The 19,774-nt window shown below is 37.6% G+C and overlaps 1 protein-coding gene across 2 annotated transcripts in view; it reads left to right on the forward strand.

The window, feature by feature from the left end:
- The window catches only part of LOC114258678 (exocyst complex component SEC5-like), a 28,675-nt gene that overhangs the window by 2,456 nt on the left and 6,445 nt on the right, over positions 1-19,774 (forward strand). The window contains exons 3-15 of one of the 2 annotated variants that reach the window (XM_082921355.1): positions 188-282; positions 2,000-2,194; positions 2,419-2,546; positions 2,650-2,808; positions 4,599-4,703; positions 5,344-5,418; positions 5,791-5,928; positions 6,024-6,215; positions 6,553-6,696; positions 10,290-10,416; positions 10,488-10,698; positions 11,083-11,207; positions 11,298-11,532. In XM_082921355.1, coding sequence (XP_082777481.1) covers positions 188-282; positions 2,000-2,194; positions 2,419-2,546; positions 2,650-2,808; positions 4,599-4,703; positions 5,344-5,418; positions 5,791-5,928; positions 6,024-6,215; positions 6,553-6,696; positions 10,290-10,416; positions 10,488-10,698; positions 11,083-11,207; positions 11,298-11,532 — 1,929 coding nt within the window. The remainder of the gene's footprint in view (positions 1-187; positions 283-1,999; positions 2,195-2,418; positions 2,547-2,649; positions 2,809-4,598; positions 4,704-5,343; positions 5,419-5,790; positions 5,929-6,023; positions 6,216-6,552; positions 6,697-10,289; positions 10,417-10,487; positions 10,699-11,082; positions 11,208-11,297; positions 11,533-19,774) is intronic. The other variant, XM_028198661.2, reaches the window with a different exon arrangement.

Consider the following 19,774-nt stretch of genomic DNA (forward strand, 5'->3'; position numbering starts at 1 on the left):
CATTTTTCCATTCATGCAGCTAAAGATTTCAATATCTTTCGTGGTAACAAGTATAAGGTTTTGACTGTGGAAGAATTGTTGTACTATTCTCGGACTGAAGTTAAATTAATAACCACCACTGGGCTTGTTACTTATATTTTGCATCTCTTATTATCATCTGTGCTAAACTAAGTTTACCATGTGGCAGGATAATTGATAACAAGACACTAAGGTTGATTACTGAGAATTTAGAGAGCTCTCCTTCCAAGTCTGAGAAGGATTATCTAGATTCTAGTGTTCGTGGTATTTTTTTCTTCTTTTTTTATTCACTTGTCCAATTCATAATGTGAAACTTCTTTTATTGTCGAAAGCTGCCTTGTCTTCATCCTGATTTCCCCCCCCCCCCCCCCCCCTTCTATTATGGGTTGTTTTTTTTTACCAGTAGATTTTTTTGGGGGATCTGAAGTCATGGATTTTCTTTTCGTTGTTGGAAGCTTCATTATCTTCATATTTCTTCTACTGTGTAAAAATATCTTTTATAGACTGGGTGATAATTCATTTTCAGTTTTCTACACGTCGAAGATTAGGTTTGTGCTTTTAGGAACTAGGAACATAGATTTGGCATCTCCAGGATTAACCTTATGCTTATGAATACTTTCTCAGTCACCTGAACCTTATATTTTCAGTAATTAAAGTTTATTGCCATGAACTTTACAACCTGAGTGTTAATTGTTGAAAAATCTTATGTGGCATTAAATAGAAAAGCGCAGGGAATTTTAGGCCATGTTTGGTTTGTTTTGGAGAAAAAAAAATTAGATTTTATTTTTTAAAAAATGGAAACTAATTTGATAAAAATAAATATCAAAAAAAATATTTTTAGTTTAAAAAAAATATATTTTTGGCCTCCCAAAGATAAAATTATATAAAAATGATAAGTGTTTTTGATTTTTTTTATTTCTTTTATAATTAAATTTTAATTTTTTAGAAAAATTTTCTGAGACAAGTTTTTGAAAACTAAACCAAACATGACCTTAATTCATATTAAGAAAAGGGGAATCATTCCTATGAGATGTCAAAATTTGGTAACTGAGATATGTTTCCAGACTGAAAATCTATGTGCCTTTGTCTTTTGGGTCATTTGGTTGGAGAGGAATGCAAGGATATTCCAAGATAAGGTTGCGAATTTGGGCTCACTATGGGATAAAGTGTGTCATTTGGCTTTGTTTTGGGCCTATGTTTCCCCTCCCTTTAAAGGGGTTTCGCTTTTTTTTTTTGATTTCCAAAGATTGGAGGGCTGTTTGTTTGTGCTTCTTGAGGCCTTTTTTGTTTTGCTTTGTTAGTGGCTGTTCTTTCCTCTCTTTTTTTGGCTGCATCAGAGGATGACTTGCCCTTGCCTTGTACCCTTTTCTCCATTTTTAATGAATTATTCTTGATGCTGTTAGAAAAAAACAAAACAAAAAAGCCTACATTTAGCAGTGCTTTATGTGTGTTAGGCCTGGAAGCAAATCGTTTGGCCAAATAAATTGATTGGGGTTTTCTTCTCTTTAAGTGGCCTTTCTGCATTTCTATTGGTAGTACAAGAAATTACTATGATATACTATTGCTTTTACCCGGTCATTGTGTGGCATGTGTTTCGTGTTTTTTTCCTTTCAATTAAACACAAATTGAATGTAAAAATTCTATAGTGGTTTACCAATTCAGCTTCATGTGTATATATACCTGAAACCCTCTTTTATATAGGTTACCTATTGTTATATATTGTTTTTGCTTGGCTTTCTTTCTTGTTTTTTTGTTTTTTGTTTTTTTGTTAAGGTTGTTTCATTCTCTCAATAATGTTCTTGCTTGAACTCTTTTTTGTTCGTCAACATATATGACTCCTGTATGTAGGCTTTCTTGGCATGTTCATTGGTCAGGTTGGTATGAATCATAAGTTTGGGGCATTATTACTAGCCATTGAGATTTGGAGGTAATTCTTGTGTGCTTGTTTTGCTGATTACATTCTTTACATGAATCTTTGCAGAGAAGTTGCTGTATTTCTCTGAAAAATTTGACGCAAAGTTGTTCCTTTCTCGAATACATCAAGATACAAGCGGAGCAGATTTGGAGGCTGGTGCTCTTGCTTTGAAAACTGATCTCAAAGGCCGGACACAACAGAAGAAACAATTGGTGAAAGAAAATTTTGATTGCTTCGTCTCTTGCAAAACCACTATTGATGGTAAGTGACCATCACTTGACATGTGGTAATTTGACATAATCTTTTGTTATGGCATGTCGGCCTCTGTTTTTTGAGTCAGCTGTGCTATCTATGCTCTCTCTCTCTCTCTCTCTCTCTCTCTCTCTCTCTCTCCCACCCTCCCCTTTGTCTTCTTCTTAAGCTTATAAAACTTTACTTGAAATTTGTGATGGTAAAATGAGATTCTTTTTTCGTTTATTGTACAGATATCGAATCAAAATTGAAACGGATTGAAGAAGATCCCGAAGGTTCTGGTACTTCTCACTTGTTTAACTGTATTCAAGGAGTCAATTCACTGGCAAATCGTGCTTTTGGGACTCTATTTGAGAGACAGGTAGGTAGGATCGAGATTTTAGATTAGCTCAGGAGTTACTTTCTTGTAGGTGTAATGCAGTTCAGATATGTTTTTATTTATTTCTTAAAGAACGTTAATGTAGGATCAAGCTGAGAAGATCAGGTCTGTTCAAGGAATGCTTCAGAGGTTCCGGACACTATTCAACTTGCCTAGTGCAATTCGTGGGAGCATTAGTAAGGGTGAATATGACTTGGCAGTTAGGGAGTACAGGAAAGCAAAGTCAATCGTTCTTCCATCCCATGTACTGAAAAATTTCGTTTTGCATAATATTGTTTCATTAATTAAGATCATTCCTAGTTCTAATTCTAGGCACAACTTACATGTGTTTGTGAATGGGTTTTCTCCTCACCTTTATGTTCACTTATGTAACTTATCATCTTTTTTCTTTTCCTCTCTATTTGGAACCCTGTACCTGTTGTTCTTAAGTGAAGAGCATATGGTTGAGAATGTTTATGCAACATTTTGTTTAGCCTCTGTCAGTTGAAATTCTATTATCTTGTTCTGTTCATGCAATGAGCTACCATTTTGCGACGATGATGTGTTGTTTCTTTAAATAGAGTATTTAAGGATCGAAATCCAATCAAACTAAAGATAAGATAATAAAATGGCTTTGTGTGCTGTTTGCTTGGTTATGGATTAGAAATGATACTTCTCCAATCTAGCCTCAAATAATGAATTGCTTTCCTACACTGGCATTCATGTTTATACTTGTGAGTTCTTTGAGCTTATTTATTTAGCAGTTGGAATTAGGTACTGTATCTTTCTGGTACTACTGTTAATTGAAAAAAATAGAAAGTAATTATATGTGGTAAAAACAAACAATTTTAGTTACTTTTGTATTAAATAATTCAGTTATCCCTATGCATGTGTACCATGCCTGTGTGCCCTTACAATTCTTGAGCACTCATACTTAACTGTTGTTTATCAGCCTAATAAGATAGGTATGGTCTTCCTCAATTTTTACATGGCGGGGTTTTGCTGTGAAGATTTGATGGATATTCTTTTCATCCTTTTACAGTTGTTTTGATGTTAGTATCATCAGATGTTTATTACCTGGTTTGGGGTTTTGTGGATGTTTTCAGTTCCGCCAGTGGTCTTTTATATACCTGGTCTGGGGTTTTGTGGGCATTTTCAGTTTAATTAAGTGGTTTCCTATTCTGGTGTAATCAGGTTATGACCTTCAAAATAAAATGATTTCTTTAGACCTTTGGCCGCTTATCATAGCTTGGAGAACATGGAAGGGAGAATAATTGGAGGGTTATAGGGTTTTGCCTGAGTTTGATATTTTTTTACTCTCTCTCTCTCTCTCTCTCTCTCTCTCAGTTCTTCAGTCAAAATAAAATTTTCTTGGTTTGTTTAATAAGATATTATTGTATAACAATAAGAGTCAATTATCTTTTTTCTAGCTGTGAGTTTGATTGTTTTCATGTTGGCTTCCTCCTTTTAACATATTGTTTATTTAAAGACATAAATTATACAAGGGAATGGAATTGTAATTATGTTTAAGGTGACAAGCTAATGTGAAGCAATTGATTTATCAAGTTCCTATTAGGATGTATCACATTCGTATGGTCAGTTTATCCTTTTTGATTTTCAGTTGTCTCAATTTTTTCTATCGTTTTCGTTGCTTTGAATGCAATTTTAGAAATTAAACAATAACATTGCTGCCTTAGACATTTGATTATGTAAGGGCATCTTATCGTTAATTGCTTTTTTATGTTTTATTTTTATGATATAGTTTTGTTAAATATTCTTACCTTGGGAGCTTTCTGGAAATGACTGATACTTTGGAGGCATGTAATGCTGAAATCAGTGCTAAGTTTAGCAATATTTTTTAAAATTTACATTTATTTATTTGCAACATGCTTTGTCTTTTTGTTTGTTATATATATATTTATATATTTATTTTTCATTGCATAATTTTTATGTAATTACTTGCTTGGATAAAGTTTTCTGGTTGAATAGAACACAATCCCTATTTTATCTTTTCTTATCCTAGCAAATGTTCTTATGGTAAGACCTCATTTTCAGGTGGGCATATTGAAACGTGTTCTTGAGGAGGTTGAGAAAGTAATGCATGAGTTTAAAGGCACGCTTTACAAGTCCATGGAAGATCCACAAATAGACTTGACAAATGTATGTTTATTTATTTATTTATTATTTTTTGTATACATATAATATATATTTCAGTAGTGTGCTATTATGCTAACAGATATTCGTCACACAGATCTGACTGTTTCTAATATTTTCAGAGGAATGAAATTATGATCTGATAAAATATTTAACGTTATCAAGATTTGAAGTTTGTGTCTTTGTTTCTAGTTGATGTTAGAGATCAGAGAATCTTCTCTCTCTCCCTCTCTCTCTCTCTCTCTCTCTCTCGGGGTTTCTTTCCAGTTTCCATTTGTTGCCTTGCTGTATTTCTCATTCATTCATGCACACATTCATAACCACACTATTTTGGAGTAGTATCTTTTTGGTTGTTCAATAATAAAATATATGTTTTGTATTCATCCCAAACAATCCTGATAGTCACGAAGGTAATGAAGACTAGTTAATTAAGTCCACAAGTCCCCTAGTAGAAAGGTTAAAATTACCATCTTAAGTTTGGGGTGGTTCTATGGTGGGATCATTTGAGTCACTCATCTTGAATGTGTTGCATACTTGTGTCTGTTGCATGTTGATTAGAAACTGTATTAGGTAGTTACAATAGTATTTTATTTTATCTCATTTTTTGAAATCTGGCAACTAAATATTTTTCTTATGCTTAATGTAGCTTGAAAACGTTGTGAGACTTTTGTTGGAGCTGGAACCTGAGTCAGATCCTGTGTGGCATTATTTAAATATACAGGTGACAAAAAAATTTTCTTCAAATGCAATACAGTATGATTTGTTCTCTGGGGATTCTTCAGCGGCTAGCTGGATTGAGGTTATTATCCAAGTTAGCCTGTTTGTTAGGTATTGAAAGATAACCATAGCTTGGTAAAGTGACTAAAGTCATTATTGGAGTTCGTACTGTAGACTCAAAATCAATTTTGTTTCCATTCTTAAATATCTTCTCCCTCTAACTTACCAATATAAAACTTTTTGCCAATTCCTCTAAAATTCTTGTTGAAGTTCCTCCCTTTTCAATTAGTTCAACCACTATTTTGTTGAAGTCACCGTGGTGCTACAAGTGGTTGAACAATTTGCTGATGTTCTTTTGTGCTTTGTCTACTGACAGAATCACAGAATTCGAGGTTTGCTTGAAAAATCTACCTTAGATCACGAAGCAAGAATGGAAATTTTGCAGAATGAGATACGTGAAAAAGCTCTATCTGATGCAAAGTGGAAGCAAATTCAGCAAGATTCAAATCAGTCCGTAAGTGCAACTACTAAAGGGCCGTCTTCTGCTTATATAGGAGCTAACCTGTTTAATACTCAATGTCTGACCCTCTTCCTGTGTACTCTCATCAGTCAGATGTTGACTATTCTCTCATTTCTGGAAACACCCGACTGCTTGGGGATTCACAGCCAGTTGACTTTACTGGTGCAGAAGTTGATGCTCTTAGAGGAAGGTATATCCGCAGGTTAACTGCTGTACTTATCCATCACATACCAGCCTTCTGGAAAGTAGCCCTTTCTGTTTCCAGTGGGAAATTTGCGAAGGTATCTTGGACATTTTTATTTTATATAACCCCCAAATGTATAACCTATAAACCTAAAATGCATCTTAAAACATTTTCTTGTCTAAGCCTAAACATATGCCTAGATGTGATGGGTGTCCTCTTAACATAAATTGGAACTAAAGCGCACGCATTTTATCATTTAAGTGGTTAGAAATTTGTTAATTTGTGTTGTCTTCTTGCGTTAGAGATATCACCTGAGGCCAATACTGCATTTTATCATGTAAAATGGAGCATGAATAATTTTCTTGCTTTGATTTTTACTTGAATTTATTTTTCTTGTTCTGTTCATCTGAAGTTACTGATGGTTCTTGTTCCAGTCTTCCCAAGTTTCTGCTGATTCCAATGTTAATACTTCTGCAAATAAAAGCGAGGAAAAAGTTGGAGACGGAAAGTACTCGAGTCATTCTCTTGATGAAGTTGCTGGAATGATACGTGGTACTATATCTGCATACGAATCAAAGGTAAATATGCTGTCTTGTGTTACTTGACCTCAGAATTGTAAGTTATAGTGGGACCATTTCGTTCCTTTTTAATATGAGCGTTAGTAAGATGCTTTAGGTGGCTGTAATAATGTAATTTCTCCGCTGGAGCTTTACCTCTTCCAAAGTAAGTTTGGTTGATTGGATCAAAATTTTTTGTTAAACCTAGACTTGCTAATTTTTCTTTAGCTATAAAGTCGGCATGTAGTTTTCCTGGGATAGCAAGTTAACAACTAGAGTACTATGCAGATGAGCACGTGTGTGAAAACTTGCACATATTTTATGTTGTAATTATATCCAATGATATGATGTTTAATGCTGAAACAATATTGAAGTATGATGATACTGTGGAAGCATAGATCTGAGTTTAGAGTCTTGCAGTTATGGATATCTGTGCTGTTGCAACCATAGTAATCACTATGAATCCACTATTAAACTAATGGAAGAGAATGGTTGACATACTATGATCATCAACAAACCTTTTCTAGATGAATGTGATTTTTGTTTGCACATAAAAGGTAGCGATGAATGCATGCTGCCCAATTTTACAAATATAGCCAAAGGGCTTTATTCTGGGAAAAAGTGACAAAAAGGTTTTTTCTGTTTCTTCCCTTTTCTGTTTTTACTGCTCGGTGTTGACGGGCACGCATAAGGGCATGATTAGTTCCACAAATCTCACTACACTGACCATAGTAAATTCATTGTTGTACCAAAATAGAGTCTGGATTATTCGATGGGGCTTTCAATTGACAGTCAAATTGACTTGGAGCAATAATCAAACCGGTCAACACTGTATTTGGGCCAGACTATGTAGAATCGTTTTGAATGGGGACTGCCCACTTCTATACATAGAAGCCATTTTGCCCCCCACTAGAGTTGACCATTTGCCTAAAGTATCCTCTGATCACCCTCCGTGATATGCTTTGCACATGGCGAATGAAGAAACATAGCACATTACCCTTTTGCAGACCTCTTTCGTCAGCCAACAACTTTCATTAACGTTGAAGCATCCCCATTTTTGCCTTAGGAAAACCGGACCACTATGATCTATTACAAACTTGACCCCTTTAAGAAACCATTTCTTTTCAATGAAACCTGTGAGACCTATTTGCTTCTTTTATGACTTGTTCAACTTGAAAAACTACAACCTCTGTGTTCAGTGCATGGACACACCTGTAACTCTAGAACCAATAATCAGGGTCGAACTTACAATGCTTGATGCTTGAACAATCACACATCTGGCATTCTAGGTTCTGATCTGACTGACTCGAGTCATTTAAATCAAGTTTGTCAGATATGAAATGGCTCACTAAGCCAGGATCACTAACTAGTACTAATCTAATAGAAAATACTAATAATATAGAAAAGAATTGTCTTTTCTGTATCCTTTCCCTGGCTCCATTGCTACCCCGTGCTGTAATATGCCAAATACTTGACCATTTACTAGGCCTCTTCTGGTGGACTAATGGTTATAGCATCTGTTCCTATGGCCTTTTGACCTTCAATCTGGTAGTGTTGGTTCCAGCTGTTGAGTCCGTGTTATTAAAGGAGATAGGTGTACCGAGGCGCTGGCTTTACTGAAGTGAGGCACACCTTTTATGTAAAAAAATATATAATTTAATATAAGCAAATAATTTAGGATCCACATAAGCAAAATGAAATATTAAACATTTAAAAATATAAATACTAACAAGCATTATTATTTTAACATAGACAAATGAACATTATTTCAAAGTTTAACATAAAACATGAACAAGAAGAGGGGAGAAGAAGAACAAGAAGAGGGGGAAAGAAAATTGATCAGTCCAGAGGAGGATGAGAAAGAGGAGACCAGAGAATAAGCATAAGATGGAAGAAGAAGAAGATGACAACCTATGAAGCATAGACACGGCAAAATGGAAGCCGTGGCGGTGTCGGATACGGGGACACGCCGGGGACACGGGGACACGCCGGGGACACGTACGGGACACGGCATCTGGCGTGTCCCCTTAATTTAATTTATTTTTTTGCAGGGGACACGCGTGTCCGAATCTGGACACGCCATGGACACGGCGAGAAGAGTAACTGAAAGGGGGAAAACGAGAACAAACCTGGTCGATCGACGATCCAGAGCCCTTCGACTTCGATCGACGATCCAGAGCCCCATTCTACTTCGACGATCCAGCCCCTTCGCCTTCGCAGAGCTCTCTCTCTGTCTCGCCTTTGCCTTCGCAGAGCTCACTCTCTCTCTCGCCTTCTCTCTCTCCCTCGCTTCTGATCCTGATCGCGATCGCGATTGCGATCGTCTCCCTCTCTCTCGCTTCTGATCGCGATCGTCTCTTGCTTCGGTCTCCCTCTCTCTCGGTTCTCTCCCGTCTGTCTTCATCTCTTGATATTATAACAATTATAATTATTATATATTCATATATAATATATATAACTCATACCTATTATTATTTTATTATATAATAACTATATATATATATAATATATATAACTAATAACTATTATTATTTTATTATATATTATATAATAGTTATTATATAACATAAATATACTCATTAGATAATGGATAATACATATTATAAGATAAGAAAAATGTTTGGGGGCCCTAATTCTGTGGCTCAAATATGTATGTAAAATAAAATAATTAATTACAACACATTATTTAAAAATATAATAAATAAATAAAATAATTAATATGTATTAAAATAAAAATATTTATAAAAAAATTAAAAAATTTGCCGTGTCCCCTGCCGTGTCCGTGTCCCCATTTTTTAGAAATTGCCGTGTCCCGTGTCCGTGTCCGTGTCCGTATGCGTGTCCGTGTCCGTGTCCGTGCTTCATAGATGACAACCATGTGAAGAAGAAGATAGCAACATAGAGAAGACAACAATGTAGAGAAGAAAAAGAGAAGAGAATGCGAGAGAAATGTAAGAAGAGAAGAAGAAGAAGAAGAATTTTTGGAGCTGCTGGACTAGATAATGAAGGCAGGCAGCAACAAAGAGTTCTTCGGAGATTAGGAATTAGGGTTAAATTTTCTTCTATCGTTGATTTGGGGCTGAATGCCCGATGTATTGGCATGTGTACTTAAGAGTAGAGATCTTCTGTAGCTGCACTATATTAAATCAGTGGTCAGATTTCAAACAAAACCAATCAAAGCAACAATAAAAAAAAAAAAGCCCTTTGTGATAAGTATTGGTTTTCCTTGCATTAATTTTTCAGGCATAATTGGTGGTGTTATCTTCAAATTATGATTTTTACTAACAATGCAGCTAAATCTTTTCCCAAACCAATTCTCGAAAGAATATGATGCATGAGGCAGGGTAGAGAAGTTTATACATTAAATTAAATACATAAAGTTATATTTCATGTACATCATTGATATTTGAAGATGTGGTGGTTTTGACTGTGGGAGCCTGGCATGTGTAGGCAGGAGGAATGATTATTTTGAAGTTACTTTGCTGTTTAATTTAGTTGATCGTGATTTTGCGTCAACGGCATTTTCCTCTGATCAATGATGCTCTGTTTTTTCCTCTTTAATTACTTATTTGGAAGATGAAAGAAGATCTAAATGAATATTGATACCACTGCAGGTCCACAATGCATTCCGTGATCTTGAAGAATCAAATATTCTTCACCCATACATGAGTGATGCCATAAAGGAAATATCTAAAGCATGTAAAGCTTTGGATGCAAAAGAATCAGCTCCTCCAATTGCTGGTATGTAGATTTCACTCGAACTGTGGTTTATTGTCTTGTTAAATTGTTCTGACTTTGCTTGTGACCAACAGTTGCAGCAATGCGGATGCTTCAGTCTGAGATTACGAAGATATACATACTAAGGCTTTGTTCATGGTTGCGGGCTTCAACAGAAGAAATATCTAAAGATGAATCATGGGTCCCAGTTTCTATCCTTGAAAGGAACAAGTCCCCATACACAATCTCTTCCTTGCCGCTGGCATTTCGTTCAGTTATGGCTTCAGCAATGGATCAGATCAATTTGTAAGTATCCAGAGCCTAATTAACAGTTTTGCATTAACAAGAGAAGTGTAGTAGCGCTAATGATATCTTGAATAAGAATAAAGTTGAAGAAAAAGAAAGAAAGAAAAAAAAAGCGTGTGCAAATTTCATTTGATTGGATGGTGTGTGCCAAATGGGTGATGACAATATTATTGCTACGCTAGCATACATGGGTGTAAATGAGCTGTGCCAGGCTGAAATGAGCTCTAGAAACCTCAACTCTGAGCTTGTGCTTGTCCTAAATTCCAGCTTAAACTTTGTGCTTCTAGATGTATTTATGCTGTTTATACACTATTGAACTTCTTTTTTTTTGGATGGACAAAATCTGGTTTCCTTGAGTACTATCTCAAAGTTTGTACCTTCCAGGATGATTCAATCTTTAAGGAGTGAGGCTACAAAGTCAGAAGATACATTTGCGCAGCTTCAAGAAATTCAAGAATCTGTTAGACTTGCTTTTTTGAACTGTTTGCTGGATTTTGCTGGTATGATGGGTTGGTTACTTCCTCGACTCTGTTTTCCATAGTATTTTATAATGAAATGCAGCTGTAAGTTGTGATTTCCATTTGTTGCTCCTTAATCAGGCCATCTGGAGCATACTGGAAGTGATCTTGCCCAAACTAGATCAAACAAAGGAAGCCCACATATGCCAAATGGATATTCTCATGAATTACAAGGAAGTTTATCTGATCCACTTCCTGGAAGTGTTGTTGATCCACATCAACAGCTTTTGCTGGTTTTGAGTAACATTGGATACTGCAAAGATGAACTTTCTCATGAATTGTACTACAAATACAGACATATTTGGCTACAGTCCAGGTACGTAGTCAGCACTTTGGCTCTTCTTTCTTGGAGAGGAAACATTTCACATTTTTTGTAGAGGGATGTTTAATACCTTTGATTTCTTGCATCAATGAACTAGTAGCAATTTCAGACATCTGGTTGCAATGTGGTTTGTGAAAGAGTTATTTGTCAAAAAAAAAAAAATGTGGTTTGTGAAAGAGTTAACTCACTGGTTTAGAATTTGCTTAGACCAGGCTTAAATAAAGCCTAACTGGCCCAAATTAATATTAAAGGTGATAATCTTGTTCAAACTGTTTGTAAAGAGAACAAACTTGGGGAATGATGAGACACTCATCCCTTTTATATTGATAATAGGTAGCTTATAAGGAAAGCCTTGGAGGCACAAATATGGAAATAATAGAGTAATCAATACACAATAATCAAAGATATTATTCACACTCCCCCTCAAGCTGGTGCCAATGTTTTGAAAACTAGGCCTGTGAGTGGACCGGTGAGCGAACCGGAAACATGACCGGGCGGACGGGTTACTGGTTCAACTGCGGGTGAACCGGAATTGAACCGTAATGTCATAATTATATCATAAATATATTAAAATTTATAAGTATAAAAAATATAGATATTAAAATTACAAAATGATAAATAATAAACAATTACAAAAAATATATATTTCTTAAAATTTATTTTACTTTTTTTATACATTGATTTTTAGTAAAAATAATTAAGATAATATTGAATATATAGTATATATACTTATTACATTGTCAACAATTGTGTTGATAGCATAGTGGTTTGAGTGGTTGTTTTTTATGCACTTGGTTCCATGTTCAAGCCTTTTTCACTGCATATTTTTGGAAGAAATTTCAATTCTTCAAACCTGGCCGATTCTTATGTCGACTCGTCGCCGGTTATTTTGGTTGAACTGGCAGTTCTTCTAGTTTTCAAATTCTAAGTCGGTTTTGAGCATAGTCCGGGTTTGGAAGGTCATGCGGATTCGAAACTAGGCCCGGTCACCGGTTAGACCGGTAGTCCAGTTTGGGTTTTCAAACAATGGTTAGTGCGAAGATATCTCTCATGCCCAACTTGTCAAACACATCATGGAATGGTTTGCTTCCAATTGCCTTGGTGAGAATGTTTGCCAATTGTTCACCTGACCTCACAAAAGGAGTATATATAGTGCCACTGATGAGTTTCTCCTTAATGAAGTGGTGATCAATCTCCACATGTTTTATTCGGTCATACTGAACTGGATTGTGAGCTATGTTAATAGTAGCCTTATTGTCACAATACAGTTGCATGGAATTAGTATGACTAATCCCCAGATCACTTAGTAGCAACTTGATCTACAAGAGTTCACATACATCTTGTGCCATGGCTCGAAACTCAGCTTCTGCACTAGATCGGGCAACTACATTCTGTTTCTTGCTCCTTCAAGTAACCAAATTACCTCCAACAAAGGTACAATAACCAGATATGTGGACCTTCTATCAATTATTGATCCTACCCAATCAACATCTGTATAAGCTTCCACCTAAAGATGATCATATTTGAAAAATTAGAGACCCTTTCTTGGAGAAGATTTTAAGTATCTAAGGATGCATATTACTGCAACCAAGTGTGTCTCATGAGGAGCATATATGAACTGGGTAACCACACTAACTGTCATGGCAATGTCAGGATGAGAATGCGATTAAGTAAATAAGCTTTCCCACTAGTCTCTGATAACTCTCCCTGTCAACAATAGCTCCTACACTATCATTACTAAGTTTTTGGTTTGGCTCCAATGGTGTGTCACAAGCTTTACTCCCAAGCATTCCGGTTTCTTTCAACAGGTCAATAATGTATTTCCTATGACAAATAAAAATTCTATCATTGGACCGAGTAACCTTAATACATAGGAAATACTTCAGATTCCCTAAGTGTTTTATTTCAAACTCGTCTGCCAAATATTTCACCAACCGGAGTATTTCCTTACTGTCATCTCTTGTAAGCACTATGTCATCCACATAAACAATGAGAGCTATAGTTTTACCATGTGAGGAATGCTTCACAAATAAAGTGTGATCAGCATGTCTGTGTTTGAAGCCATATCTAAGCATAGCCTGAATAAATCTCTTAAATTAAGTCCTTGGAGACTGTTGAAGACCATAAAATGACTTCCGAAACCTGCATATTTTACTCTTTGATGGTCGTCAAAACCAAGAGAGATGCCCATATACACCTCTTCTTCTGAATCAACATGTAAGAAAACATTTTTTACATCAAACTGATGAAGTGACCAATTCAGATTAGCTGCAAAAGAGAGAAGTACTCTGACTTAATTAATCTTAGCCACTGGTGCAAAGGTCTCTTGATAGTCTACTCCATAAGTCTAAATAAAGCCCTTCGCCACTAGTCGAGCCTTGTAACGCTCAATTGAACCATCCGCTTTATGTTTCGCAATATACACCTATTTGCATCCTACAGGTTTTTTGCCCTTAGGTAACTCAGTTAATTCCCAAGTGCCATTTTTCCGAAGTGCTTTCATTTCTTCTATCATGGCATGTTTCCACTCAGGGGTAGCAAGAGCATCCTAAAAATGATTAGGTATACTCACAGAAGAAACTCTAGACACAAAGGCGCTATGAGAAGGGGACAAATTAGAGTAGCACACAAAGTTAGAAATAGAATGTTTAGTACAAGACCTTACACCCTTTCGTTGGGCAATAGGATTATCAAGATCAGTATGCTCAGGAGGAATAAGGGTTTCTGAGTTACCTGGACTTTTATCAGAAGAAGAAAATAGCAGTGGATGATTAGAAATGGTCTTTTGTATTCAAATAACTTTCTGTTTGTCTTTGTCCCTGACATAGACTTTTCCCTCCTTCAATTCATTAGATTCTGTATTTCCACCACTAGTAGTTGGTTCACCTTTTGTGTTCTCAACCACTAGTGATGAGCCAGGAATTGATACACACCCAGGAATTCTTTCACACCAAGGCTTTCCTTGAAGGGAGGATTGTGACAAGAAATAGGACTGTGACTGAAAGAATGTGACATCCATGGATGCAAACCACTTACGAGATGGAGGATGGTAACACTTATAACCCTTTTGAGTAAGAGAGTAACCCAGAAAGACACACTTCAAAGATTGGGAATCAAATTTACCACGAGAAGAAGTATGATTGTGGACAAAACAAACACAGCCAAAGACTTTGGGGGGAATAGAGAACACAGACTCAGAGCTTAAGAAAACTTGATGAGGAGATTTTTTGTGCAACACTTGGGTTGGGATATTGTTGATGAGGTAGGCAACAGTGAGAATTGTGTCCCCCCAGTAAGATCTAGGCACATGCATAAAAAAAACATGCAACGAGTTATATCAAGAAGATGACGATTCTTGTGTTCCACAACCCCATTTTGTTAAAGGATGGTGCAAGAAGTCTGATGAATAGTGCCATAGGTGGAAAAATAGCTTGCTAGACCAGAATCAATATACTCACCCCCATTATCAGGCCGTAGTATTTTTGCAATTGCCCCAAATTGAGTACATATTGTTAGAATAGGAAATACGTAATTGTGTGATTGTGTTTCCTTATAGTATGCCTTATGGCACTCCTGTAATTATTCAGTATTATCAATATAAAAGGGAATAAAATCTAACTCATTCGCTAACTCTTTCTGTTCTCCAAAACTACATAGTATCAGAGCCTAAACCCTAGCTCATACCTCTGTCGGCAGCCACCTCTCTCAGTCAACTTCTGTAGCCTATCACCCAGGCCCCCTACAGTCAATCCGAACCTCCCACACTCTTGTTCATACCATCGGCAGCCTCCTTGTGCCTCCCGATAGCCTCTTAGGCCTAGTCGACAGCCCCTTTGGCCTTCTAGGGGTCTGTCGGCAGCCTCCCTCTTCCACTGCAGGATTGCCCAGGCTCGTTGGCAACCCTAACTTGTTCGACTAGGGCTGTCGTGGCTTCCTAGGTGGTCAACCAGGGCCTTCGGTGCTCCCTGGTTGATCGGCTAGCCTCACACATGTAACTAGTCGTCTCTGTATAAAACCAAAAAAACAAAATAATAATAATAATAATAATGTTAAAAAAAAAAACAGTTTTCTTTTCTTTTTTATGCTTTCATAGGGTGAGTTATGCCTTTCCTTCCACTATTATCTTCTGGGTTTGTGATTGGCCGCAAGTTTGAAGGTTCCTTAGTAGGATATTCATGGTAGAGTTCACTAGTGAGTCAACAATTTCTCAGCCGCGTAAGAGCGAGAGCTCCCTTTTACCTTCTACTATGACTGATAATCTCAACCCTGGCCTAAAAATCACTTCTCTATTCAATGGTCAGAACTATCTAGCATGGTCGTAGAGTCTGACTATTTTCCTGAAGAGCAGAGAGAAGATGGGTTATGTTGATGGCAGGATATAGGCATCCACCACCACGGATTCGAGTTATGGTCAGTGAGAGATCACCAACTCCCTCATTATGGGTTGGTTGATCCATTCTATGATCCCGGAGATTGGAGAGGGCTATCTCTCTATGGACATTGCATAGGATATTTGGGAGGCCGTGACTACTACTTACTCTCGGAAGGGGAACTTCTCCCAGGCTTTTGAATTACGTTGCTCCATTGAAAGGTTGGTACAAGATGAGATGACTATCCTTCAATATTTTACCTTCCTTAGCAATGGGTGGAAGCGACTTGATCATCTTTAGGATTACAAACCAATCTGTCCCACTGATTCTGTGGGTTATCGGAAGTTTGTGGCCCAAGAGCGGGTCTTCAAGTTCTTGGAAGGCCTAAATGTGGAGTATAATCCAGTGCGGAGTAGAGTCCTTGACATAGATGTGCTTCCTTCTCTCCAGGAAGCCTTTGCTTTTGTGCAGAATGAGAAGAGTTGCCGCTCTGCAATGCTTCCCTCTGCCACTCCTAATTGCCCTCGGCCTTGGTTTTTGTACCCCCTCGCGATGGCGATCGTGTGACTTGTGGTTCTCGTCCTTCCTCTGAGAAGGATAGTCTTTTCTGTGACTACTGTCATCGATCTCGCCACACACGAGAGACCTGTTGAAAGCTGCATGGGGCTCCTTCTGGTGACTGAGGAGACCGTCTTGGTGCTCAAGGGGGTAGGTTTGGTCCATCTAGAGATCGAGGGGCCAACGCTCGGGCACATCTTTCAAACACGGCTGAGCCACCATCTTCGTCTCTGGCTGTCTCCCCTGCTGCTGATGTTTCGAGATTCTCCGTCTTGAATTTTGAGATTGTTTTTCGACACTTGCTATTCCTGGTGCACCCTTTTCTTCCTTTGCCAATTCAGGTAACTTGGCTTCCTTTGAATGTGCATTGCTATCTTATACGCCTGTGCCATGGATTATTGATTCTGGTACTTCCGACTATATGTCTGACTCTTCTAATTTATTTTCATAGTACAAACCCTCATCTGGTCAGGACAAAGTGCATATTGCTGATGGTACTTTTTCATCTGTGTCGGGGAAATGTTTAATTCATGCCACCTCTTCCCTTCCTTTGTCTTCTGTCCTCCATGTTCCCAATTTTAGTGTTAATCTTTTATCATTGAGTCGTATTACCCGTGACTTAAATTGTAGCGTGACTTTTTTTTCTTGATCATTGTTTTTTTCAAGACCTTATCATGGAAAAGAGGATTGGCAGTGGTAGAGAGGACCATGGTCTCTACATTCTGGATCAGACAGACAAGCTGGCCCATTCAACTATTCAGTTCCCATCTACCATGGATGACATTAGGTTGTGGCACCGTCGCTTAGGCCATCCCGCTTTTTTATTACTTAAGCATTTATTTCCTTTTATCTTTGAGAAAAACAATATATCTGATTTTCAGTGTGAGTCTTGTCAACTTGAAAAACAACACAGAGTCTCTTTTGCTTCTATTAATAAAAGTTCAGTTCCCTTTTCTTTGATTCATTCTGATGTCTGGGGTCCATCCCGTTTTGTGTCTTTAACCGGTCAAAAATGGTTTGTTATCTTCATAGATGATTGTTCCAGGGCCACTTGGGTATATTTGATGAAAGATAAAAGTGAGGTGTTTTTTGTGTTTCAAAACTTCCATAAAATGGTTTGTGACGGTTGTTAAAATTTTTCGTTCTGATAATGGGGGGGAATATATTGACTCTGGTCTTGCCACTTACTTCGCCACTCATGGCATTATTCATTAGACTTCATGCACTAATACCCCTCAACCGCAAAATTCGCCATCTCCTTGATGTCGCCCGTTGTCTATCTTTTGAGATGTAGGTTCCTCGATCCTATTGGGGGGAAGCGATTCTCACTGTCGTTTATTTGATTAATTGTCTTCCTACCCAAGTCCTTCAAAAACAAACACCTTTTCAAGTTTTGTTTGGGTCTACCACTTCCGAGTTCTCCATTTCTTCTAAGACTTTTGGCTGTGTTTGCTTTGTCCATAATCATTCACCCACTCGTGGTAAATTAGATCCTACGTAGTGTGTTTTTTTGGGTTATTCTGCCACCAAAAAGGGTTATAAGTGGTATCATCCTCCTACTCGCAAATGGTTTGTCTCTATGGATGTCACGTTCTTTGAGTCTTAGCCTTACTTTCTGCCCTCTCTGGTATCACCGTCATCCCTTAGGGCGAGCCTTAGTGTGGAGATTCTTGTTCCACTTCTGCCTGTGGTTGACCATATAGAGGATGATGAGCCAACAGTTGTTGAAGAAAAGGCAGGCAAAGTTTATATCAGGGACAAGGACAGACAGCAAGTCACTTGGATGCAAGGGACTACTTTCCTCCCTCTATTGCCAACTTCTCCGGATGAGTGTCCTAAGAGTCCAGGTAATTGTGATTCTAGTACTCCTATTCCTGATTTTTCAGATCTTGATGTTCCCATTGCTAATAGGAAGGGGATTAGGTCATGTGCTCATCATCCGATTACTAATCATGTCTCTTATTCTAATCTGTCTTCGTCACATAAAGCCTTTCTGTCTAAAGTGTCTTCTATAAGTCTATCTACCAATTTTCAAGATGCTCTCTTTATTCCTGAATGGAAGCATGCCATGATGGAAGAGATGGAAGAGATGAAAGCTCTCAGCAACAGTGGCACTCGGGAGTTAGTGGAGTTATCTAGAGGCAAAAATATAGTTGGATGTAAGTGAGTATACACGGTAAAACACAAAGTTGATGGTTTCATAGAACGGTACAAAGCAAGACTGGTTGCTAAGGGTTTCACTCAAACTTATGGGTAGATTACCAAGAGACATTCGCACCGGTTGCTAAGATGAATTCTATGAGAATCTTACTCTCTCTTGCTGCAAATTTGGAATGGTCACTTTATCAGTTTGATATGAAGAATGCCTTCCTTCATGGAGATCTAGCAGAAGAAGTCTATGTGGATATTCCTCTTGATTTTGCGGATGCTAAGTCCAACGGTAAAGTATGCAAGCTCCGAAAGTCACTTTATGGGCTAAAGCAGTCTCCTAGGGCTTGGTTCGAAAGGTTTGCTCAAGCTATATTGAACTATGGGTTCAAGCAAAGTCAAGCTGATCACACCTTGTTTGTAAAACACTCTTTACATGGAAAGACCACAGCACTTATTGTCTATGTTGATGATATTGTTCTGACAGGAAATGATGTTGTGGAGATTTCTCGTTTGAAAGAATACTTAGCCAAGGAGTTTGAAATCAAAGACTTAGGCTATTTGAAGTATTTTTTGGGCATTGAAGTAGCTCGGTCCAAGAATGACATCTTCATATGCCAGAGGAAGTATGTACTTGACTTGCTAAAAGAAACTAGAATGCTTAGAGGTAGACCTTGTGATACACCTCTAGAACCAGGCCAGGAACTGAGTGAGGATCCAGAGGGAGATCTAGTGGACAGGGGAAGATACCAGAGACTAGTAGGAAAGCTTATATACTTATCTCACTCACGTCTAGACATTGCTATTTCTGGGAGTATGGTGAGTCAGTTTATGCGTGCTCTAAGAACTTCCCACTTAGAGGCAGTTATGAGAATCCTGAGATACTTGAAATCTTCCCCTGGAAAGGGTCTATATTTTTCAAAACATGGCCATCGCAGTGTGGAAGCATTTACTGATGCAGATTGGATTGGATCTGTCACTGACAGACAATCAACTTCCGGATATTGCACATTTGTTGGTGGCAACCTAGTCACGTGGTGAAGTTAGAAACAGAATGTGGTTGTTAGATCTAGTGCTGAGGCAAAATTCAGGGCTATGGCTCAAGGTGTATATGAGTTACTATGGATTAAACTTTTGTTGGGAGACTTGGGAATCCACCA

The sequence above is a fragment of the Camellia sinensis genome, chromosome 3 (assembly GCF_055761805.1).
Source record: "Camellia sinensis isolate YWXY chromosome 3, ASM5576180v1, whole genome shotgun sequence".
NCBI classification, from domain to species: domain Eukaryota; kingdom Viridiplantae; phylum Streptophyta; class Magnoliopsida; order Ericales; family Theaceae; genus Camellia; species Camellia sinensis.